The 26,245-nt window shown below is 46.5% G+C and overlaps 1 protein-coding gene and 1 non-coding gene across 2 annotated transcripts in view; both read right to left on the bottom strand.

The window, feature by feature from the left end:
* The window catches only part of BACH2 (BTB domain and CNC homolog 2), a 353,914-nt gene that overhangs the window by 15,851 nt on the left and 311,818 nt on the right, over positions 1-26,245 (bottom strand). The window contains exon 5 of the mRNA XM_060030226.1: positions 1,880-3,472. Within this exon, the coding sequence (XP_059886209.1) occupies positions 1,880-3,472 (1,593 nt within the window). The remainder of the gene's footprint in view (positions 1-1,879; positions 3,473-26,245) is intronic.
* Positions 25,141-25,213, bottom strand: TRNAK-UUU (transfer RNA lysine (anticodon UUU)). Its single transcript has one exon. It is a non-coding gene; the product is annotated as a tRNA-Lys (tRNA).

The raw sequence follows: 26,245 nt of genomic DNA, 5'->3' as shown, positions 1-26,245 counted from the left end.
GTGACTTTAAGTTCTCTTTGGGGACATCAGAGAGACAAAAGGAGATTTATCTGAAACTGACAGGTCCTTAAACATGCAAATGTCATAAACACACACTCCCTTTAGTTAATGGTGAGGCTTCTCTTAAGGGAGAGATATAAAGAAAACAAAGACTCAAAGGCATTTATCCTTTTCTGATGACATCCTTGGCAAGGGAAATCGTTATGCCGATGGACCCAGCGACTGGGCTTCTGCATCAGGGGTGCCTATGAGTAATTTCAGGGAAAAAAGAAAACCTCCTAAATGTTGTGATCAGACGGAAAGAAATGAGTGAGGAAAGAGAACGCACAGCCTTTCACTGTTCTCACGAAACCTCAGTCCTCTCAGGTCAGGGACACAGATGTGATGACATAGATGTGAGTCTGGCTCGGGGCACTGAGCCCAACCCTCCATCCCAAACCTGAGGGGATACAGTGTATTCAAATAGCAATAGTTTCCCATTCAAATTTCCTTTTTAATGACTTTTAGCTAAATTAAATCCTTTCAGTATGTTTCTTTTTCCATCTTTGCCAGGCAGTAACAGAAGAGCGGGGACCGGGCTAGCCAGAAAACGAGGAAGTGACCACAGGGCACTTCTGTAGTTGGCACAGGAAGTTTTGGAATCTATTTTCAAAACATGCCCGATCTAAAATCTTCATGTGCTTCTCGCCAACCTCGCAGAGGCTGAATAAACCGCACGTGGCTCTGTGAAAACCCACCTCACCCTGGGTGGCATTTCTGCTGTCTGGTTGGGTTAACATCCCTGCTTCACTAGAGGCTAATAACCAGGGAGTGCAGACGCGGGTGGAGGGCACTGGCATGATGAGGGCCACGCTTCATTTCCTCCTGTGTTTTTCGGGGAAGCAGCCCTCGGGAAGGACTTCTCACTGGGCTTGCTCTGTCCTGCTCCGGAGGCAGGTCTGAGACACAGGTGGCAGTCTCAGGTTGGTTCCTTGTCGATCAGAAAGACTATGCCAGTGACAGACACCCTCAGATCTTTCCGGGGGCCTCTCATGTTACAGGGGAAGGGGGAACATCTGAGGGCGTCTATTCTTTCTCTCCTTGGCCACGTGAGTCTTCCTCACGATGTGGCTGGCGTTGCTCCTGCTTCCTCTCCCAGCATTGGGAAGACGTAGATGGAGCCTTTGGGAATTTTTATCTAGAAAGTACTTTGCTTTCAGGGTGGACAGAAACCGCTACTCAACCCCACTGTTCCTAAAAATGACTCTCACCATCTGTGGGGAGCTTGGGAAATGATACATTATACAGCTATGAGTGACTGACAAGGGTGCTTCTTCAGTGACACTGGGACTGGGACAGATGATGAGCTGTCCATCACCTGCTTCGAAATGAATGGACAAGGGATGGCTCCAGAGTCCCATCTGACAAGGAAACTTAAAAGTGCTGGGAAAGCACCTGTTTAGTGTGGATCTCTCTAGTTTCAACCAGTCAGTTTTGAAAGCGATTCTATGTTTTCCTTCACACTGAAGAGGCCAGGGGCAAGGATGAGGGTGAGGGGTATGGCATCCTTTCAAAGCAGACGGACGGGAAGGAGAGGGGGGCGGGGATCGGGAGCGCCTGCGCACGCTTTCAGGCATTAGACTGACTGTTTTCACTAGGCACTTTGCCTCTGCTTGTTGAGTACTGAAATCTCGATCAAATTTCAAGTGCTTTCTAGGACAAAGTGGTTAATTTGGAATCGCCTGGAAGCCTCCTGCCTCTGCGGATGAGGGAGACAGTCCCTTTACTGTAACCTTTAATCTTGACAAACAAGAACAACCTGGCAGTGGTGGGGGGCAGGGAGAGTCCAGATAAAGGACTGAGGGTGGATCACATGCTTGAATTTAGTCGGGTTCCCTACCTCCTGGCCCCTGTCCTGCACAGGACACGACTCACTGTCTGCTTCGGAGAACGATCCGGATTCGTCGCTGGAGTTGGTGCCGTAAGACTGCTCACATTTAATCTGGGGTCGGACTTGGTTGTACATTCCATCTCCCATCAGGCCTGGTTCCTGATGTTCTGTGGCCAGGAATCTGGCTCCCTGGGAACAGGGCGAGGAGGAGAACTCGCAGAGAGGCAGGCTGCAGGGTGAGCCCCCGCTCCCGTCCTCGGCGTACGAGTAGGAGGAACACGAACTCGAAGTCCGAGTCCTGGCCTCCAACGGGGGCGAGCGAGGGCAGACTTTGATTGGCACCGGGCAGCTGGTGTTGGGCCGCATCCTTCCTGGCAAGTGTTCAGCCATCAGCCCACCGTGAGGGTAGGCCTGTGAGCTGGGGAGGGACTGGCCAGTCCCCACCCACAGGCCCTTTGGCACCGGCTCGGAGAGGTCTTTGTCCAAACCGCTTACCCCAGAGTACGAGTGCGCCGCGGTGCTCACTTGGTCACAAGCGCTGGAGGAGAAGATCACACTTCTCCGGTCCAGCTCTCCTTCCTGTTTACAGAGCGCCTCCAACCCAGGCCCCTTGAGGGGCGACCCCACTGTGAAGCTGGACGCGTCCTTCTGGCCCATGTGGGGCTGTCCGTAATTCCCTGGGAAAGGGGCGTAGTCACTTTTAAGGTCACCCTGAGTGATCCCCTTGTCAAAAGGGCACGCGGAACTCCTGGCAAAGTGCTGCTGAGAGGTACCGGGCAGGCCGGACAACTCCACACTTTTTGTTAGGCTGAACAGAGACCTTAAGCAGGAGGGGGAGGACGCGCCCCTGGACCTCTCCAGGCAGGCGGCCCCGGCAGAGGGGGCGGGGGCGGGCGCGGGGGCGGGGCGGGGCTGTTTCCGGTCCATTTCCACGTCCCCGGCTCTGTCTCTGACGTCAGGCTCATCTCCAGACAGGCAGAGCGTGATGCTCTCTTCTTCGTTCTCTTCGCTGGGCGGCTCGCTTTTAATCTGCCCCATGGCAAGCCCCGGCTTGAGGCTGTTGCCAGAGTTCTCTTCACCGAATGTGCTTGCAAAACCTGAGGTACTGTGTGATGATGCGTTATAGACATTCTTGGTACATGCAAGCTGGTATTTCTTGTATCTGGGGTACTGCGTTAATGCGTCCTTTGCCGCGCTCTCCTTGGTGTCCGCGGGCACGTCGGACTCCGGCAGCAAAACTTCTTCCTTCTCTGCTACTGGGATGGCAGTGGCCTCAAAGCTGATGGGGTCTGGAAGCATCTGGTCCCTGGGGCAAGCCATCTTGGCCGTCTCCGAATCCATCGTCTCCTCCTCCTCTTCTTCTCCGGCGCTGTTCTCACGATCCTCGTGCGGGCGCTGGCACGCACCGTCCTTTCGGCACACAAACAGGCCATCCTCGCTGTTCAGGAGCTGGGTCTGCAGGAAGCTGAAGCAGGAGTCCTCCAGGTTGTGCATGCGCAGGAACTCGGCACAGCGGATGACCTCGCGGATGTTTTCTCTGCTGAGTAACAGCTTGGCGGTGTAGGCGAACTGCAACAGCGGCCCAAACCCCCTGGCCGTGACCTGCAAAACAAACAGGGGAATTGCCGACCGTTACCATCAGCACTGCTATTGTCCCGAATCCCTCAGCTGAAGCAAGATAACCAGACAGCGCTAATGTCCCAGGATAAAGACTGCAAAGGAGCAATTAATCTCGTCCTGGGTCAGCAGTGATTCTGCTTCCAGTAATTAGGGCCTGTCTCGTGCATGCCAGTGCTCTACTCATCACGACACACAGAATTGAAAATCATCAGGGTCAAGTGGCTAAACAAGATGACAGTGGGTTCAGTGTTTACACTAATGAAATATCCTGGCAAAAATGCACGGTAACAATGGGAAGCCTATTAATTTCCCTCTCCATCCATCCTGTTGAGAGCCACTGTACGTCAGGAGTGCTGTGATACTTCTCACAGCTCACTCGAGCCAAAGAAAGCATTATAGTTTTCTCGTCAACTGCAGAACTAGCAATATGGCCCTGTTAGAAACCGGAAAGTCCACGGGGTTTTGAAAATAGTTTTTCCCTCACAAAGTTAAAAAGAGACGTTGAAAGCAACTCCTGGTTTTTGCTCAATCATGGTTGCTAGTTGAGATGTTCCAGTCATCACGTCATATCCCATCTTACAATGATACTAGAGATGACAGTCCAAAGCAGCGTTCTCAAAAAGAAATTAACTCCTGGCCCCTAAAAAGGGTGGAGGGTGGTTAGAGTTAAACAAGCCGGCTGTCATTTAAATGGCTGAAGTTGTTGAATGGCACAGGACATGGGCAACTCCTTCCCTAATTATAAGCAGCAGCTTTGCCACGCAGCTGTCTTCTTTCCTGGTAAATCTTCAGGGGCTGAGCCTACTGTCATGTGCCGCTTGTCCATTACACATTTTCCGCAGATTGGAAACGTGGTATTTATGCACAGCTTGTGTACACGCGCATGCCTGCACGCACACACACGCTGAATGACTTAGACCATTAGAAATATGTTGCCCAAGGCCAGTTGTTCTTTCGAATGAAAATGGATTAAACTTGCCGGTGTTCAGGGCAGGCTTCCTTACCCTATACACAAAACCCACGCATCCTCTACGTTCTTGCAAGCCCTGCTGACCCTATAAGGAAGGGAGGGGAGGCAGGTCCATGAATCATGTGTACAAAACAAATGAAAGCAGAGGTCATGGGGTCCTTGCTGGAAGCTACAGTAGCAGTGACTAAAAAATATCTGCTAGGGGAATAAGTGCAGAGCGAGACGAACCCGCAGGCTTTGGAGCTGACTGCCACGTGGATTGAATTCAGGACAGCACACAGAGCCCAAACTCTTGTGAGGACCTATATCTGCTATTCAAGATTCAACGCAGACATCAACTCTTCTGGGAGCCCTCTGCAAACTGCTTAGAGAGCGAATGACACCATCCTCTCAGCCCCCATATGCCTTCCCCAAGGGCAGTGCTCATTTTATATCACTGCATTCTAAGGGAATGCCTAGTAAGGGAAATTTCTTAGATACATAGCTGAATGGAATTTTAATTGTTAATATTTTTGAAGTACTTTAAATACAATTCAAAAAAAAAATTCTCCATCAGATACTGAGTCCTGAGATGTTTGGTTTAAAAAAAAAAACCCACAACAAGAACCCATGACTGCAAGACCCACATTGTAGTTCTACAAGGGCAATCTTTGCCATCCCCTTTTATTGTACTTAATTGTGTCCGTTTCTACCAGTAGACAGCAAAGCTTCTTCAGATGAGGGATTGTTTCACTTCTCTTTGTAACCCTGCACCTAAGGAGGGTCTCTAAACATCTGATAAAAGCTTGTATATTACTGAATATGTCTGAAGTCTAACTGTGTCCCTAACATACAACTATAGTGTCCAGAAGGTGACAACACACTCTGCTCGGTGAGTGCTGTCTCAAATTACTTTTGAAGCAAGGCGCTGTGTAAACCAACAAACTACACCAATTAATCAATGGCAGGCAGGGGCGCTTATCTGTCACGTCCCCTAGCACCTATATTGAAAGGGAGTTCACCTGACCTACACTTTCGTTTTACTAAGCTGACATGGCAATAGATTCAGCAAATGTCTTTTTAATGTACTTTTCTCCCAGGAACCTATAAAAGGGAGTGTAAGGTAAGGAAGTGCATATTGATAAGTAACCAAAGAAGGTTGATGACAATGTCACAGGACCCATTTCTTCACTGTAGCATGGCTCCACCACAAAGAGAAAATGGCAGAATCAAGGCAGAGCTGACCCCTCCAGCAGTAAGCATCTTCTGCTCCGCTCCTAGGCAATCTGCCAATTGTAGAGTGGATAATACACATCTTGAGTTTGTGTTGTTGTTGCTGTTTTTTTTTTGCGGTACACGAGCCTCTCACTGTTGCGGCCTCTCCCGTTGCGGAGCACAGGCTCCGGACGCGCAGGCTCAGCGCCCATGGCTCACGGGCCCAGCCGCTCCGCGGCATGTGGGATCCTCCCGGACCGGGGCACGAACCCGTGTCCCCTGCATCGGCAGGCGGACTCTCAACCACTGCGCCACCAGGGAAGTCCCACATCTTGAGTTTTGGCAGATGCGCTCGTTATACGGGAAATCGGGGAAACTCATCTTGATGCTATTTATGTTTTTTTTATACAGTCCTCCTCATACTCTCATCCCCATTTCTTTTTTATTTTGATGTGGTCTCAGTAAGCTGTACCACTATCCCCCGCTATGGCTGCTTTTAAAGAAAATTGCTAAAGAAGCTAAGGGACACGCTTGAGGATCACTAGAGCAGTCCTGGGCATCACCACCTGCCTCATGGCAGCAAGGAGCTGCAGAAAGCTTCTCCGCTCAGGGCCAAGCTAATACTTAAATGTATGAGTGGGTCCAAGGATGCCAATAAGCACAGTCTCCACATCCCAAATCAGTTCATTGATCCTCTGGGGGCTCAGGAGACATGATGAGCTTGAAATGATCGTCACATGGTCATGAACGAGTCATGAATAAAAACAGGGTCGTAAAATGTCATTCAATCCCAGGTCAGAGAAAACGGTGTCCTCACCATGGAATTTCAAGAGTCCATAATTAGCTCTTCCCTCCTGCGAGTTTAAACCATGCTTCATCACATTTAATTCTGCTAAATTTTGCTCAGCTTCTGCGCGCAGGGCTTTGTCTAGAGAGTCAGTTACTATTCACCAAGCTCCCGCTAGCGCCCAGCACCGTGCTAGCTGGTTCTCCTAACGCACTGGAAGGCAGGCATCATTGCCGCTATTTTGTAGACAAGGAAACTGAGAAGCAAGGAGGTGAAGGAGTGCGTCCAAGGTCCTAGAGCTAGTAAGTAGAGAGTTGGGATTTCAACCTAAGTGCTATGGAAAATGGTTAAGTACAAGACTCAGCCTTGTGCTCAAGAAACCTACAATTTAGCTTTGAAGAGGAGATAAGAACAATAAGTTAATTTTCAGGAACCACGTAAATCAACAATGGAAAGGCAAGATGACATGATCAGTTGTCAACTAAGAAATCCTGACCAGTTCAGGAGAAGAGACTGCTGAAGTCTGTGGGATCCCTTGAAGCAGGGACTTGTAAGCAGGACACCTGGAGTGTACTGAATTGCCCCCGACTGGGTCCGATCGGGGTCAAGGGTTGCTTTGATACAATGGATACCTTCTGAACTGCCACTACTGTCCCTTCCAGGAACCCATCTCTGGTGCATTTCAGCCCAGTTGCAATAGCTCCAAATACACAAAACAGAAAGTGGGTGCCCATCACACATGCAGGCCAGTGTTAAAATAGGCAGTGGCTTTCTAAATATTGGTTTAGCCTCCATCTTGAGTAGCTTGCACTGTCTTTCCATTTTGCGGAATCATTTAAGCTCACGTACTCAGAAAGCAAATATCCAGGTACCGGCGTGAACCTGCATGTGTATGAAACTGGGTCCACAAGCCTCCGTGGTTATTTACTTTCTGTTTGTAACAAGTAAGGCTCTGATAATGGGAAAAATAAGAGGGGGTAGGAGATGGAGAATCACCCACAAAACTAATGACCCATAACAATGTTATTTAAGAAGGTAATGATCGGGGCTTCCCTGGTGGTGCAGTGGTTGAGAATCTGCCTGCCGATGCAGGGGACACGGGTTCGAGCCCTGGTCTGGGAGGATCCCACATGCCGCGGAGCAACTAGGTCCGTGAGCCACAACTGCTGAGCCTGTGCGTCTGGAGCCTGTGCTCTGCAACAAAAGAGGCCGCGATAGTGAGAGGCCTGCGCACCGCGATGAAGAGTGGCCCCCGCTTGCCACAACTAGAGAAAGCCCTTGCACAAAAACGAAGACCCAACACAGCAAAAATAAAAATAATAATTAAAAAAAAAAGGTAATGATCATCAAGTTACAGTGGAATGAAGTGATGAGAAATAGCAAGCCAGTCCCAGCTCACTGGTATTAATGGAGCTGTGTTCCACTGCTCTCAGGGAAGCAGACATACCTAGGCTAAAAATCACCCGTCAGGAATGGCCTAAAGGAATGATAAACAAATGCAAAATACAGTATTAGGGGCACCTGGGATAATAGTCTTGCATTTTGAATGGAATCTTTTGGTTGAATCATTCTGAAGAGTGTTTTTTTCATCACATTATGGTTCCATAATGTGCAGTATACATTGTGCTACAGATGAGACTGGCTCATGTCCTGGGCAGAATGGAGGGTGCCCTGGGGGACTAAGACCCGTGAGAGGTCAGGAAGTAATCCCACCTTGCTCTCTGGCTGCTCCCAAGGAGGCGGTGGCCTCATCCAGCATTCGGCACACACAAGGCGAGTGGCTCTGACCTTTGGGTTTAGGGCCTGAAAGAAACAAGGTCAGACTACCAGACTCGTGCACTGTGGTGTGAGTCCACGTGCCACTCATGGGTTGAAAATCTGACCCACTGAAACTATGACCCTCCACCCTTTGTTCTCTTGGGTTCTGATGTATCATCTCTCTGCTGTGGAAGAAAGGAAGATGAAATGATGAAAACGCAGCTGGCAGAGGGCACGCTTGGGTGCTGTTTGTAGAGCCGGGGAGCTCACTCCCTCAGGACGTGGTCCGTGTGCTGCTGGACAGAGCTTGTGAAAGGAAACTTCTAACAGGTTTGTCACTCTGGATTATTACAGGGCTCAGGCATCTGGGCTTCAGGCATAAACTGAAAACAGCGTTTGGGAATATTTCTAAGACTTGGAACAGCATTTTCTACTCAAGGCATGTGATGAAGGTCTTCTCTGCTGGTTCTGGCAGTGTATATTCATGGCTGCAGCACTGAGCCCATCTACCCGAGCCTGATGTGATGGGTCAGGAGATCTGGGGACTGCGCCCCAGGAGAGGGGTGGCACGCTGCTCAAGGTCCCATAATCACAGCCTTACAAAACACGGAATCTTTTATTTTTAGCAACATCATGTCCTAATGGAGCTGGATCTCTCCTACACTGCTGGAGCAGGCGAGAGGAGGCAACAAAGCTATGCCGAAGGGCTTTTGAAAACACTGACTTGGGTCGTATTTGCACAGCAAGGCACTTGTCAAATAAAGAAAACAGCACCAGTGACAACTCACTCCTCCCTTCCACCTCCACAGTGCACTGCATCCCATTCTGCAGGCTGAAGACTGACTTAGCGATGAGGCATCGCTTCCAATCTTAATTTTCTATAATTAATATCCATATTATCACTTGTTTCTCCCCAAAGCAGCATGCTCTATAAGCATACTATATTCGGGACGTATTTGTTAAGTTAATCTCACTATTTCAACAAAGCTCCTGGTTATTTTGGTACTAGTTTTAGTCAATGATAGAGCCAGACCAAACAACCTGTTTCCATTCCTAAAGTAACAATACAAAACCTAAAGCAAGTTGATTATATGTACAAGTATATAATTTCATGCAGTGGGTTTAAAAAAAATTTGTGTTAGTGAATGTGGCTTAAAAGCATGAACTTAAGTGTCTTTTCTCCCCAGTGCAGGCTTGAATTTGGGTTTGCAGCCACAATACAAAGTTCCTCTCTTTTTTGTAAATATGTCCCCGAGATTCTCTATGTGATCATTCAGTCATTACTATTTTTTGTTTACTCATTCCTTCACCAACCATGTTCTGGGCACTGACTGGGCACTGGTGCACTGTGTGACATCTGAGGGCACCAGCTTTCTTGGATTCCAATTCCAGCTCTATGATGTACCAGCTGGGTAACTTGGGCTTCTTACTTAATCTTTCTGTGCTTCAGTTTCTCCAACTGTAAGACCAACAGTGCCTGCCTTGTAGTAAAACCTATGGAATAGCTTCTAGCATTGAGTAAGAGCTATTATTATTGCTGTTATTACAAAAATGAATAATATATAGTCTCCTTCTCCAAGGAACTAAGAGGGTGACCAGAGAGACAGATGTTCAACACAAAGGTCTACAAGGTAATCGAAGTATGTAACAGGTATTTGCAGGGTGCTAAGGCAGGACCAAGCTGGGGGTAGTAACTCCTAAGAGTGTCAGCGTAGCCTTCCTGGAAGTGGTGACCTTTGCCCCAAGTATTGAAGGCTGAGTTGAAGTTCATTAGAATAAGTCAAAGAAGGGCCTGGCTCACTCCCTCATCTCCTTCAGGCTCTTCCTCAAACGCTACTTTCTCAGTGAGGCCCTTCCTGGGCCTCTAATCACAACTCCCAGCACCAGGACTGGCTACATGATTTGCAGGATCCAGTGGAAAGTGGAAAGGTGGTCCTCTTGCTTGGAGATTCAGAACTTGAAGATGATGACAGGGTCCTTCTGAGCAGGGGACCGTAGGCAATTGCATAGGTCGTAAGCCCTTGAATCTGGCCTTGTCGACACACATTTGCTACCTATGCCCTGCAGTTGAAATGGGCTCTGCTCCCTGATCTCAGTGGGGTGATGGCATCCTAGGGTAGAGCCAGTGAACTCCAATTGAGTGAAACTCCACAGGCTAGCTGGCACAGCTACTGGGATCAGCAGTGTACGTCAGCGGTGACTGGCAAGACCATGAGTATCTTGGACTGAAATACATAGTCAGGCCACGAAGGTACTTTTTGGTTGGTGAAAAAAAAAAGAAAATCATGTAGGTTAAGTGGACAAAGCCCTGCTTGAGTCTCTGTGATAGAGTCATCATCCCACACTCGAGTCAGTTCACAGATCCAGGAACTCCTGAGGAAGGATCCTATAATAATCCACGTTGCCGCTATGATTTCTTCTGTCACAAGGGTTTGCAGAAACATACATCTGGTAGTTTTCCTAAATCATGAACTAATACAAACTTTTTTAACTAAAAAAACTTTAACAAAAAATTATTCAAAAACTGTTAGATCAGAACCAAATCTATCTATATATCCTTCTCTGCCTATCTATGAACTAAAGTAGCACTAGTTTAATACAAATGTAACAGGACAGTTTTGTCTCTTAGCCTCATGCCCCACTCTTCTTTTGTTTCCTCCCCACTTCTATTGAGAAATAATTGACGTACATTCCTGTATATGTTTAAGGTGTACCGCATGATGGTTTGATTTACATATGATTACCACAACAGGTTCAGCTAACATCCATCTTCTCATATAGATACAGTAAAAAGAAAAAAATTCCCCTTGGGATAAGAACCCCTAGGATTTACTTTCTCAGCAACTCTCCTATATGTCATACCCACTCTCCTAATGTTCCCCTTTCTAATGCTGAAGCTGGGAGTTTTTATTTTTTTATTTATTAAATTAAAAAAAATATTTAATATTTATTTATTTATTTAGGCTATGCCAGGCCTTAGTTGCAGCATGTGGGATCTTCATCGTGGCATGCAGGATCTTTTAGTTGTAGCACGCAGACTTCTTAGTTGTGGCATGCATGCAGGATCTAGTTCCCTGACGAGGGATCGAACCCAGGTCCCCTGAACTGGGAGCTCAGAGTCTTATCCCCTGGACCACCAGGGAAGCCCCTGAGGCTGGGAGTGGTTTTTTTTTGTTTTTTTTTTTTTTTTTTTTTTTTTTTTGCGGTACGCGGGCCTCTCACTGTTGTGGCCTCTCCCATTGCGGAGCAAAGGCTCCGGACGCACAGGCTCAGTGGCCATGGCTCACGGGCCCAGCCGCTCCGCGGCATGTGGGATCTTCCCGGACCGGGGCACGAACCCGTGTCCCCTGCATCGGCAGGCGGACTCTCAACCACTGCGCCACCAGGGAAGCCCCAAGCCTGGGAGTTTTTAAACTTTGTTTCCCAGCCTCCTTTGTCAGGTGATTTACTCTGCCAATAGGGGGCACTGGTGGGAGATCAGAGGTAGGAGGAAGGAAGCTGTGGTTCCCATTTCTTGTTCTCTTTCTCTGTCCTTCCCTGGTGGGGTGTCTGGAAGTGGTGGTCTTCTCCCCAGGTGCAGCCCCTCCTGCATGCTCAGAGGTCCCTTTTATCCCTCCAGCCCCGGGGAATGAGAGCTGCTTCTGTCCATCATTAATCACTGGGTTAAGTCTCCTTCCACTTCCTGTTCTTTCAGTTTCCCAGCACCTGTGTAACCAATTCGCTGTCTTACACCCCCTCTATTTGAAACACCTGTCATGGTTTCTGTTTCCCTGACTCAGTCCTCATCCATTTTACAGACAACGAAGCCAAATGAGGTGAAGCCCAGAAAGCTCAGAAAGGTGAAGGGATCGTCCCAAAGTCACGTGTCTGGTCAGCCAGGGCTTCAACTCAAGCCTTCTGACTGCAGAGTTCAACTCTCCTGCTCCTTTCATACCAGTCGCTGTCTCTCTGAAGTAAACCAGAAAAGGAATGATATTTCATATTTCAAGTTTTATTGCACTCTCTAAAACATTCACTTTTATACAGCTCTATCCAAAGAAGTCTGGCCAACTGAATGTGGTACTTCCCGGGTAGGAAGAAGGGTGAATCTCACATTTGGTTCTATCGTTATTTACATGATTCAGATTCAGCGTCTAGATTTCTCCCAAAGAATGAAGCTAAAAGTGCTAAGTCCCTTTCCTGCCTGGTAAAACCTCGTAAATCTAGGGAGCTCTTCTATCGCATAGGAATTTGATAAATCAGCAGCTTCATTTCTTGGAATCTGGGAGGCATCAAAGCAGAAACGCCTTTCTGGCGGGAAGCCACGTGGGACCAAAGCTTTGTTCCAAATGAGAAAGGCAGCCTGATAAAGCTGATGTTTAGGGGGCAAGTCACGTGGCCCCTGCCTGTGTCAGCTGGCTCAGAATTATCATGAGGCTACGTAACAGCCGGAACTGCCCCTGAGGTATTTGGTTGTCTCAGGTTGATGAGAAAAGGGAAGGGGAAGCAAGCATTCATTATCGTCTTTCCTGGGAACTGGCAACACCTTGGCCCCGTGGAACCTTCATTTCACCCGGGTGATTTTGCCCCTCATCTCACTCCTTCATGTGTGGCCTTAATTATTTTCTCATTCAGCTACAGATGGTTATATTTCCAGGTAAGCGATGGGCAAAAGTCCTATGTGATTCAAATGTAAGGTACTGTATTCATATTTACTCTAAAAGCATACAGTGAAAACAGAAAGTCTCTCTTCTGAAAGATTATATAATGAAGCTCATGGAGTAATTTTTAAAAATTCAATTTCAGTATAACTGTAGATCTTAAAATAGGTATAAGATAGTAGTAACTTTTTACGTTTTTCAGTGTAAAATGAAAGTGAAAAGCAACCCACTCACTGGTAATGTGGTAAAACCTGCATCTAGGTTTACAGTTTCATTTGAAAAACCACCTCCAACAGAAAATTATTTTCAAAACGATTTAAAAAAATTACCTATTTTCCATCTGAATGACCCTCTCCCCTCTTTCAGGAAACCAATGATCTTCGTAGGCAAGAATTTTCTTGAGTCAAGGTTTGGTTTTACCTCCTAGACCCCTCTAGTCCTTTCAAACCAACCAGCAACCGTTTGATGTTCAACCAGAAAACAGAAAACATTTTTTAAAGCGCTTCTAGTCTTGAGAAGTTCAGTTCCTCATCAGAACCTTCTAATGCTTCTTCCTATTAAGCCAAAATTCCCATCCCTGAAACCTAACCAGTTATGACCCCTCTCCCCTCCTCATTGCCCCCCTCTGAAACATCTTGAGTTTGACTACGTCCCCAGCAGATACCTGGACTGAGTAAATGCTCTAGTCACCGAAGCAGAGGACAGAACGGTCACCTCCCTCCGTCTAGAGCCTGTTTTCTATGAATGCAATGATTTATTTCATTGCCCCTTGTTACTTATGGTGCTACCAGTTACCATCTCTGAGCTTTTTGTTTCTAGCACATGCTACTGGCAAGCCACGTGTCGATTTTAATCTTGCAAAATTGATTTCTTGACCCAAGAGTGTATACTTGTCTAGATATTCAGAAACTGTTTTTTTATAAACTGTTCTCCTTTTCATTTTTTTGGCTGTGCCACATGGCATGTGGGATCTTAGTTCCCCTACCAGGGATCAAACCCGCACCCCCCGCAGTGGAAGTGTGGAGTCTTAACCACTGGACCGCCAGGGAAGTCCCTCTAGGCAAACTTTTTAAGATCCACTTTCTTCCTTTTTTTGAAAACTATAATGCCATTGATGCTTTGCTGGGCTCCACAGTTTCTCAAAGATTTTGACCTTAACAAGTTGTACCATCATTATGTCTATTTTTTTTTCTGTACTTTGGGATCTTCAATTCCTCCAGACTGGGGGCTTAGGCATTTTCTTCTACCTGGGGTTTCCATTTCTTTCTCCGAGTTTTTCTCAGTTTTCCATCTAATGAAGGTTCTCCATGGCATACAATACAGAGGTAACTCAGGGCTCTTTGTCATCCTCAATACTAAATGCTCAGCCCCAAGGAGCAGCTGTTGGGTTTCCTCGTCTTCTTGCTCCACAGAGAACAATATATTTGTTTTCCTTATCTGTCCCTCTTTGAAAGGTCTCCACTCATTTTGGGCTTGGGTTTTCTTGATACTGTTTTTGTGGGTCCATATACCTTTTCATAGTCATTCATGTTTTTCTACCATTTAAAAAAAAAGAAAATTTAGCTAAACAGAGAACTGCTGGCACAATTACCCTCCTTTGTTGAAACAAAAAAGGGCCTTGTCTGAACTTTGTTTTGGGCATTCATAGACCTCCTGAGTCATCTTTCCCTACATATGCGTAATTTCTACATTTCTCTTATTTAAAAAAATCTCTCAAATGGTCATGAACCCCAAACTAGAAAACTCCTAAAAGAAAACATAGGGGAAAAGCTTCATAACACTGGATTTGGCAATGATTTCCTGGATATGACACCAAAAGCACAGGCAACAAAAGCAAATACAGACAAATGGGACTACGCCAAGTTTAAAAACTTTTGTGCATCAAAGGACACAACAGAGTGAAAATGCAACTTATGGAATGGGAGAAAATATTTATGAATCCTATATTTAATAAGGGGTTAATATCCATAATATATAAAGAACTCCTATAATTCAACAACAACAAAATAATCAAATAATCAGATTTTTAAAAAAGGCAAAAGACTTGAATAGGTATTTTTCCAAAGGTGATATATAAATTGCCAACAAGCTTATGAAAGATGCTCAACATGACTAATCATCAGAGAGATACAAATCAAAACCACAATAAGATGTCACCTCATACCCACTAGGATGGCTATTATCAAGAAAGGAGAAAATAAGTATTGCCAAGTATTCCCAAGATGTGGAGAAATCTGGAAGCCTTGTGCGGAGTTGGTGGGACTGTAAAATGGTGCAATCGCTATGGAAGAAGAGTACGAACATTCCTCAAAAGATTAAAAATAGAACTACCATTTGATCCAGCAATCCCACTTCTGGGTATATATCCAAAAGAATCAAAAGCAGGAGGTACTATACACACCCATGTTCACAGCAGCACTGTTTACAGTAGCCAAGAAATGGGAGCAACCCACATGTCCATTAGTGGATGAATGGATAAACAAAATGTGGTGTATATATACAATGGAATACTGTGCAGCCTTAAAAAGGAAGGAAATCCTGTCACATGCTACAATATGGATAAACCTTGAGGTCATTATACTAAGTGAAGTAAGTCAGTCACAAAAAGACAAATACTGCATGATTCCACTTATATGAGGTACCTAAAGTAGTCAAATTCATAGATACAGAAAGTAGAATGGTGGTGACCAGGGGCCGGGGTCAGAGGGGAAGGGAGGTGGTCCTTTAATGGGTTATAGAGTTTCCGATTTGCAGGGTTATGAGCTCTGGAGATCTGTTTCATAACAATGTGACTATTTTAAAAGTAAGATGAATGCTTGATGGACATTAGTATAGGACACTTAAAAATGGTTAAGATGGTAAATTCATGTTGTGCTTTTTAAAATCACAATAAAAAGGTCTTGAAATATTTTGGACTGTGCAAAATCTCCTCTTTGATGATCATGTTCTCTAAAATGATATGGTCTCTTCTAAGGTTTCTCTCATGTATACTCTTGTCAGTTCCTTTTAGTTAGTCAGTATTAGGACCAGAAGAGCAATTCTATTCTCAAACTCTCTACCCTCTTAAAGGTGAAACTGCCGATAAGGCACATCAATGATCACTCAGGTATTCTTTCTATTCGTTGGAGAGAATTCTGATAGCTATTTATATAGTTGAAGTTCTGTATCATGCCTCTCCTTTGCCCTAGTCTTGTAAATGGGAATTGGAACATGGAGCTGGTAATTGCTCTGACTCTATAACCCATAAAGAACTCCTACTATACTATCAGTTTTGTGTCTCTCTTTTCTAATCTCTTCCTAGTGCTCTTTTGAAGGCTCCTGCCTTCATGTTTCTTGACTTGCTTACAGAGCTTCTGGATATACGGTGCTGCCCTGCTTTTCTTCCCAGTTGGTGACATTTTTAATTTGAATATGGAATTCCTTCTCAGCCATGTCTCGATGTGATGCCCTTTTGCTCACCAGGTTACGTGGGTTACCTAAGAAATTCTATGTATCACCCTGGCAACAATCTCCAATTCAATTTAATTACTCCTGCTTCACTCACTGATAGACAGACATTGGAAACTGTAAATATTGCTTCTGTCTTCCCCTTCTCCTTGGGTTATCCAATGATTCACCAAATACTTCTCACTTTCACATCAATGTCAAACCTGCTTGCTTCTGTGATAACTGGTGTCATGAGTTTAGCAGGATATTCGTTTCCCTCCCCCTCCCCCCTTTCAGTTTAAAGCACGAGACTTATGCGCTGTGGGTTCTCAATAACTATTGGTTGAACTGAATTGAGCTAACTCTAGTAATGCCTGCCGGGGCAAGCAGAGGATTTGAGTCCTTCTTTCACATGACAATCCATCACATATTCGAAGACGTCTGTCGTGCCTGGTTAGGGAATCTTTTTTTCCTTCAAGAACTGAAGTCATATTTTCCATCTGAAATGAAAACTGAAGAACTGACAGATCACACATCTCTTATGGAAAATGTTAGTTTCTTCTTGACCTCTGGAAGCAAGTGGGTTTATTTTTTTATTTTATTTATTAGTTATTTATTTATTTAAAATTTATTTTTGGCTGCATTGGGTCTTCATTGCTGCATGAGGGCTTTCTCTAGTTGCAGAGACCGGGGGCTCATCTTCTTGAGGTGCGGTGGCTTCTCACTGTGGTGGCTTCTCTTGCTGTGGAGCACGGGCTCTAGGTGCGCAGGCTTCACTAGTTGTGGCTTGCAGGCTCTAGAGCGCAGGCTCAGTAGTTGTGGCGCACAGGCTTAGTTGCTCTGCGGCATGTGGGATCTTCCCAGACCAGGGCTTGAACCCGTGTCCCCTGCGTTGGCAGGCAGATTCTCAACCACTGTGCCACCAGGGAAGTCCAGCAAGTGGGTCTACATTCCACTAATACCCCAATCGCCATGAGGACTCTGTGCCACCAAGGGAGGATCGCTGGTCTTTAGTGGGGAAAGTAATCTGACCCTGACAACTTGGGCAACTCTGCTGCCATTTCCCCTTTCATTTGCAAAACAGGAATAAATAAATAGGGACATGCTGAAGAAATTCAGATAATACACTTGAACGGCTTTTGAGACACAAACACTAAAAATTCTAAAAAGATGTGTATCGTCTTTTCAAGCAGAGCTTTTCCATTTGCGATGGAAGTGGGTGTTACTGTGGCTCACAGAAGGAACAAAGCTACAAATTTTGCCTTATGGGTATGGTATCCAACAGCAAGAGAAGTATTTCTACCGTCTTTAGTTTCCTTCATCTCAGTCCTTTACTAACCACCCTAAAACAGAAGTCAAGGCGTGCTGACTGGGTTATCCAAGGCTGTACGGTAAGCCGGGGTAAATGCATATATGGAAACCAGACGTTTTGCCAAAGGGACTGTATACTTCTGATTTCCACTCCCCTCTCCTGTTTCCACAGTGGGCTCTGCCAATGGGGAAGAGTCAATGCTGATGCAATGCAGGCACCATCTGTGCTCTGTGAGGACTTAAACAGCGGCCATCAACACAAAGCTTCCCTATGTGAGCTGGACAACGGCTGCCCTGGAGCCGAAGGACTCGCAGACGGAACACACAGCTCTGTAGAAATCAGGGCTGCAGGAATCGTTAGGACACAATACCCACGCTCCTGGATGGGAGCATGAAGTCAAGTTTGTCACTCAGCCACTTCCTCTCCTTTCCCCCTATTTCTCATCTTTTCTATGTGTGATTCCCGACGTCAAGGGAGGGAATGAAGAGCAAGCCGATTCCATCCATCAGCGTGGCCAGGGCTGCCGCACAGGCTCCGGACGCGCAGGCTCAGCGGCCACGGCTCATGGGCTCAGCCGCTCCGCGGCATGTGGGATCTTCCCGGACCGGGGCACGAACCCGTGTCCCCTGCATCGGCAGGTGGACTCTCAACCTCTGCGCCACCAGGGAAGCCCAGGGCTGCCATTTTTGCCTGGATCTGCTGGGCTCTGGCCCTGTAGCCTTCCACAGCCTTCCCTGGGACACTAGGGCGCCAGACTTGCAAATGACATCAAGGGGACAGGGAGCAAGCTTTGCTGAGAAGGGCAGTGTGCCGGGACTTGAGACTTCTGGGGCATGAAGGCAGGGGCCTGTTTTGGACAGTGGTGTCATCTCTGGTAGCACTGCTGATGCAGGTGAGACAGAATTTCCACCAATGACTCGGTGGCTGTATCCAGTTTCTGTGGGGCTGAAACACACTTTTTATGCTAACTCAGGGGATGGTGAGAAAAGGAAATAAGTCACAGGTGCATCCAAAATGCACCTTGGAGGCTGTTCTGGGCCACCTATTTTGAATGTGGCTTGGAACTGTTACGAAAGATCTCTTTACTTACAGCTCCTAACTAGGGAAACACCTTTTCTGCTATTAATAAAGATAACCAAGCATCCTGAAAACAAACTTTTGTTTTTTGACAAACACCAACTCTCAAGAACAAAACAACGTGTTTTGTTTTGGGTGAATCAAAATATTTCTGAATATACCTTTAAGGATGCGAGTTGGAGCGTCCCTGGTGGCGCAGTGGTTGAGAGTCCGCCTGCCGATGCAGGGGACACGGGTTCGCGCCCCGGTCCGGGAAGATCCCACGTGCCGCGGAGCGGCTGGGCCCGTGAGCCATGGCCGCTGAGCCTGCGCGTCTGGAGCCTGTGCTCCGCAACGGGAGAGGCCACAACAGTGAGAGGCCCGCGTACCGCAAAAAAAAAAAAAAAAGGATGCAGGTTAAGGCACCAACAATACTTGGGGGTGTTCCAGTATTTTGATGGAATTTTAGTCATCGAAGTTGGAAATCAGAAACCTAACAAACCATAGTGCAAAACAAGCCCTCCAGTTTCCTCGCACTATTATAGTAGGAAATACTTGGCTCCTGGCAGGGAGGACCCTCCACAGCAGATTATCAGCAGCCTTCCAGAGCAGCGGAGCTTTGAAAACCTCACCTAAGCTGGCAGGTGTCTGGACAGCACTGTCATTTCTATTTATTTTTCTTTTTTAAATTTATTTAATTTATTTATTTTTGGCTGCATTGGGTCTTCATTGCTACGTGCGGGCTTTTTCTAGTTGCAACGAGCGGGGGCTATACTCTTCGTTGCGGTGTGCAGGCTTCTTATGCCGGTGGCTTCTCTTCTTGCAGAGCATGGGCTCTAGGTGCACGGACTGCAGTAGCTGTGGAACGTGGGCTCAGCAGTTGTGGCTCACGGGCTCTAGAGCGCAGGCTCAGTAGTTGTGGCCACGGGCTTAGTTGCTCTACGGCATGTGGGGTCTTCCGGACCAGGGCTCGAACCCGTGTCCCCTGCGTTGGCAGGAGGATTCTTAACCACTAGCACTGTCATTTCTTTAACAAGCATAGGATCCCAGGGCTTAAGAATCTCTAGGTAGAGTCATCATTGTGGTAAAAATACTGATACTCAAAGCAAAAGGGAAAACTAATACCACTTCTCCACTCATGACCTCTCTCTTCTCTGTTGATACCATCTTTCCTCTCTCCTGCACCTTGATGACCTTTCTGGATCCTCAATCCCAGGGAGGCTGGAAAGTCTTTGGGTAAATGCTCCCGACATGGACTGTGTTTCCAGCAGCAACGCCCTGCTTTAGAAAGCAAACTATTTTTTTTTTTTTTTTTGGCCACGTGGCATGTGGTATCTTAGTTCCCCAACCAGGGATTGAATTTGCACCCCCTGCATTGGAAGCACGGAGTTTTAACCACTGGACCACCAGTGAAGTCCCTACAGAGCAAACTTAATTCTCTTCCATCTGATCTTCCAGATTGCCCCCCAACTGACCCCCCTTTCAGTCTCATCTCCAGTTATCCTCTTGAGCCAGACCGCCAGCCTTTCTCTGGCCTTCTAGCATTCGCTCAAGCTGTGCTCACTGCCTGGAAGCATTCTTCACTTTGCTTTACTGATTCCAACTGTACCTGTGACATCTGTGGAGGACAGGGGAGGGGGTGTCCATCAGTATGGAATGCAAGGCCAGGGGAAACCCTTGCCAAGGAGGTGGCAATTAAACTGGACACCTCCCACCCACCCACCTGGACAACAGCTACTGCCTATAGACCCCCAGACCTTCATTCACATGAGTGAATTCAATCACATGAGTGCTGTTTTGCATTGTTATCTGAATGTGGTGCCTTTTAAAACAATTTTATTTTATTTACAATGTTGTGTTAATTTCTGCTGTACAGAAAAGTGATTCAGTTATACATACATATATTCTTTTTCATATTCTTTTCCATTATGGTTTATCATAAGATATTGAATATTGTTCCCTGTGCTATAGAGTAGGACCTTGTTGTTTATCCACTCTATATATAATAGTTTGCATCTGCTAATCCCAAACTCCCACTCCTTCCTCACTCCCACTTCCTCCCTCTTGGCACCCACAAGTCTGTTCTTTATGTCTGTGAGTCTGTTTCTGTTTTGTAGATAAGGTCATTTGTGTCATATTTTAGATTCCATATATAAGTGATATCATATGGTATTTGTCTTTCTCTTTCTGACTTTCTCTGCTTAGTATGATAATCTCTAGGTCCATCTATGTCGCTGCTAATGTGTTGTGCCTGTCTTGATGAGAAATTCCTGGAGGTCTACTTTTCATGTGCCACCTGTGTGTATTCCAATAAAGTCTCACAAGTCTTCCTGCGTTGTCAGGAAGAGTTTGTTACTTCTTCTCAGAAGGCATTAGCATTACACATTTCAGAAGAATTAACAAAAGGTCACATTTTCATGTCAATTAGATGATACAGTATTCACAAAAGGCTAAATGATAGGAAATCATTAGACCACAGAGCAGTGCTGGGGCCATGAGGATTTCTGTGCACATCCTATGTGTCTCACACAAACAAGATGTGAGTCAATAATCAATCCAAAAATATTTACTCAAGCATTTGCTGTGTTGGGTGCTGAGGTGAATTTGAAAGAAGCAAAAAATAGTCTTACCCTGGAGGAACTCAGGATGTATTCCAGAGAATACAACTATCCCATAGTTGCAGAGAATAATTAAATGTTAAACGATACATTGTTGAGACTCCTGGTACAACAGAAAGTGCGAGAAGAGGCATGGGTATGGGCTGTCTGACAGCACTAAGCTTGAATGCGAGCTGGCGGAGGACAGGAGAGCACACAACCCATACCCTCAGATACTGTGACCCTGACCTTGGCCAATGTCAAAAACAGCCTCATGGCTGTCTAGGAAAGAATCTAGGATTTAACACCCTTGTCTGTTTGAGAGAAACCAGTGTCCTCCGATCCATTTGAATGAAACTTCAACTGGATCTCGTAAAAGGGACGCCAAGGTAGAAACAGAAACGATCTGTTGGGAGAGGCTAATCGTGCTTAGAAAGCCACAGAGTACAACAGTTGGGGTTTCAGAAGGGCACCCGTAACCATCGCCGTAGAAGCTGCAGGAGCTGGAAGTTGGTTTGAAAGTGAAGGCTGGGAGAGTTAAGTGGACGAGCAAAACTGTCTCTTCCTTAGCACATGCTAAGTGAGACTCACAGGATTTTACAACTGCAGCATGGGGACACTTCTAGATCAGCCTGAGAAAAAGCAAAAGCAAAATCCACTTTTATACTAAAGCAGGAAAAACGACATAGCAGGGAAGATATTTCAGAAAGTTAAACAGGAAAAAAAGAATATAAGGTAACGAAGCAGAATGGTGAAATGTCTAAGAAGCAACTGCAAGAAGAAAAAGAAGCTGGGCGGGGTCAGAGTTCACAGGTAGCTCCAGGGGACACTGAGAGCCACGGAGGCCATGTGAAGTCCAGTGTCCCCCTTGAGGGCGTGCTGTCCTGCCAGCTCTGGGATGGGGTCTCGCGCTGCCCTGTTCCCAGCTGTGCCCCTGAAGCAAAGCACTGCCCCCAGCCAGCTCCAAAGACAGTTCTACATCCTTACTCTTGGTGGGAAGAGAATCCAGTTTGCCCCTCACCACAGTCACAGAGTGGACACCAGAACACTTTATCTGGCATTTGGAAGGAAAAGAATGTCAAAGGGGCTTTTACTGCACCTGACCAGATAATTAGGTAATTAGCACTGTTGACTGATAGGGTACATCTACATGCATCTGTATATCGCTAGGGAGGCATATTTTCAAACATGTACTATCAAGTGCTTTTTATTATAATTTTTTTTTTTTTCCTGGAGAGCATTTCATTTCTCAAAAAGGATGCCAGCCACGTTTCCTCTCCACGCCAGTATGGCCCTTTTTCGCTCTGTCAAGCTGGACTGCAAACAGAGAAGAAGCGAAGCTGTTTCTAATCCCCCATGGATCTTACAACAAGCCCTGAAGCACGGGCTGGCTCCTTTCTCCCTGCCAGGCGCCCACCTTCGGGTCGGGGCGGTGGTGTCGGGGGAAGCACTGTTTAGGAATGTGGTCTTGCTGAAAAATAGAGAATACCAGGAGAGGTAGCACAAGGACACAAGAGATGTACAGATTTGGGTCGCAGGGCAAGTCAGAGAAAGAGAACGAAACAAGGGGAAGCCAGTTGCCTCAGAAAACGTACGTGGCATCTGAATGGTGTACTTTTGGGGGGAAAAAGGGAATTTGGAACCTGTCATTTGTTCATCACACAGAAAACATTCTTAGCTGATCATAATGAAAGAAACCTAAAAAAGGCCATTGAATTTGTTCTTCGTTCATCCTGGATGATAACATGACTTTATGCAACTCCTCAATCTGATTGCTAGCCCATCACTAAGTCTGTGCACAGGGAGGATTCACTCTGATTAGGCTTTTCCTCCTGCATGCTGAATTTCCTTCAGCTTTAAGAGGAAGAGTGGAGTAAACAGTCTAAGTGATTTGGTGCACTTTTACTTGTATAGTGTTAATAACACTTTAGAGCTGGCATCTCCCCGGTCGTTTTAGTTCACCTTCGCCACTCAGTGATACGGGAGCACCTGCGTCAATCTGGCCAGCGTGCAGCCTCACGTGGAGACCAGTGGGTCCCAGTTCCACCACAGTCTTAGCAGGAATAGGTGTGTGAGCTGAGGATTGTGTCACAAGACGAGGCAGTGAGACAAGGCAGGTCTCCCCACAGGGGTTCATGATATGGGAAGCTTCTGGTGACCACCTTGGCAATGTAGGGCACAGACCCCCTTATTCCTTTACCAAATGAATACTGACCACCTCCCATAGTTCCATAGAGTCTCAGGTGCTGGGGGGTTAAATAATGAATAAGGAAGAAAGGGTGCCTGGTCTGAGAGGTTCTAGGCTGATGAGACAGAGACAAGTCAGCAGCTGATAAGAGCTGGAATGGGTGGGGTCCAAGTGCTGGCAGAAGGGGGTCTGGCTCTGAGGAAGTGGCACCCAGGCTGAAGCCTGGGTGAGGATCAGCTAGGTATTGGGAGGGAACTGGTGGATCCTGTGGAAGAAAAGGAATGTGCAAAGACACAGGAGAGAACCCGGCCCACAGCGAGGGACGGCAGAAGTACAGCTGTGGTGGGCGCGAGGATGGGGGGATGGGGGGACGGGGGGTGTGGAAGAGAGATGTGAACAGATTAGAGAGGCCATAAGGAGGAAGAGCGGGCGGTGTGTGAGGACCCAATTCAAGACTGAGAATTAAAAGAGGGTCACAGTGCTTCTAACTCACTAACCAAAGCCATAACCTGGACACCACATCAGTGACAGTAAGGTTCCAGTCGGAAGCCATTTGGGACATGCCTCATATTTCCCTGTGTGACGGTTTCAGCAGGAATTAACGTTCACAGGAGCAACCAAGGTACTTTAGGATTCAGAGTCATAAATTACTGAGGGGGATGAGGCTCAGAATTCTGTAGCCTAGAGCTTTCTTTAAGGGAAGACAACCATTGATGCCAGTTATTTTAGCTACTGCATGATGTAGGATTTGTTTTTTGTTTTTTGTTTTTTTTTGCGGCACGTGGGCCTCTCACTGTCGTGGCCTCTCCCGTTGCGGAGCACAGGCTCCAGACGCGCAGGCTCAGCGGCCATGGTTCACGGGCCCAGCTGCTCCGCGGCATGTGGGATCCTCCCGGACCGGGGCACAAACCCGTGTCCCCTGCATCAGCAGGCGGACTCTCAACCACTGTGCCACCAGGGAAGCCCATGATGTAGGACTTTTAAAAACAGCCAACTTGCCCAATAAATCATTCTGGTCTGGCAATGAGAAAGAGCTGAAAGTTCTTACAGAATGTGAGGAGTCCATTTTTTTAAAAATTTAAATAAAGATGAATGGAAGAGAGACGAACTAGCATAACATGAGATGGCTTGTTGAAAATAGCAACGGTCACAGATGGAGAAAGGCAACCTTCCTCCTGTCCACTGAGTCTGGTGTTAACTGGGGAGCAGCTGACCAGTTCCATGGCCATGGTCCATACAGTTTCTTCCATCATCACTTGAGTGGACTTCAAACTGCAAAGGGGACTTTCTGACTCTGACCCTCCTGCCTCCCTCTTGTAAGAACTCTTGTGATTACACTGAACCCAACTGGATAATCCAGGATCATCTCCCTATCTCGAGATCCTTAACTTAATCCCAGGCTTTGGGGATTAAGATGTAGACATCTTTTGTAGAGAACAAACGTATGGACACCAAGGGGGGAAAGCAGCGGGAGGGTGGGGTGGTGATGGGATGAACTGGGAGATTGGGAGTGACATATATACACGGATGTGTATAAAATGGATAACGAATAAGAACCTGCTGTATAAAAAAATAAATAAAATAAAACTCAACCCCCCCCCCCAAATCCAACAAACAACAACAACAACAAAAAGATGTAGACATCTTTGAGGGACCATTACTCTACCTACCACACTGTTTTTTTTTTTTTGGCCGCGCCGCACGTCTTGCGGGATGTCTTAGTTCCCCAACCAGGGATTGAACCCTGGACCATGGCAGTAAAAGTGCCGAATCCTAACCACTGGACCACCAGGGAATTCCCCACACTGGGTTATTATAAAATCTACAGAGCTCGTTTCTCAGATGTGTCTTTTTTTTTTAATTAATTTATTTATTTTTGGCTGTGTTGGGTCTTTGTTGCTGCGCGCGGGCTTTCTCTAGTTGCAGTGAGCGGGAGCTACTCCTCGTTGTGGTGGCTTCTCTTGTTGCGGAGCACAGGCACTAGGGCACGCGGGCTTCAGTAGTTGTGGCACGTGGGCTCTAGAGTGCAGGCTCAGTAGTTGTGACGCACGGGCTTAGCTGCTCCGTGGCATGTGGGATCTTCCCGGACCAGGGCTCAAACCCATGTCCCCTGCATTGGCAGGCAGATTCTTAACCACTGCACCACCAGGGAAGTCCTCAGATGTGTCTTATGCTTTCAGTGCTTCAAAACTGAGGCTGCAGACAAAGGCAAGTCCTTATGTAAGCCAAGGTGACCTAGATATTCAGGTCTTTATGTGATCAAGTGGAGTGAATTGAGGAGTCATCAATGGGTAAAGTGAAGAAAAAGCACGAAAATTTCAGATCTCAGGTATTTTCTCTTTGCTTTCATTTTACATTAAGATTTTTTCAGCATCTTTTTCATTATTTCTTGTGTAAAGGCAAATTTCTAGTGCTGGGCTCACAGGGACTTCTGTGTGGCAGAGGGAAACCTTGAACAAAGGCTGGAGAGACTTGCTGTCTCCACTCCTACAGCTGACATGTTTGTGACCCCAGGCCTTATTTTCCACCTGTTAAAAACCCAGCACTTACATCTTTAATGAGCATTCCTATTGTCATCACTGAGGCCAAGGGTTAAGAACATGGGCTCTGGAGTCAGGTTGCCTAGGCTCATAATTTGGCTCCTTAATTTAGGAGCTGACCTTCGGGCAAGTTAATTAATCTCTCTTGCCTCAGTTTCCTCATCTGGCCTATGGGAGTAATAACAGTAGCAATCCTATAGTGACAATGAGTTAAACATGTAAAGTGCATGGAGCAGTGCCTGGCACATAGTGAATGCTCAATAAAGGTTTTTTTTTTTTTTTGCAGT

This window comes from Delphinus delphis, chromosome 14 (assembly GCF_949987515.2).
Source record: "Delphinus delphis chromosome 14, mDelDel1.2, whole genome shotgun sequence".
NCBI classification, from domain to species: domain Eukaryota; kingdom Metazoa; phylum Chordata; class Mammalia; order Artiodactyla; family Delphinidae; genus Delphinus; species Delphinus delphis.
This window is presented reverse-complemented; position numbering and strand designations above follow the sequence as displayed.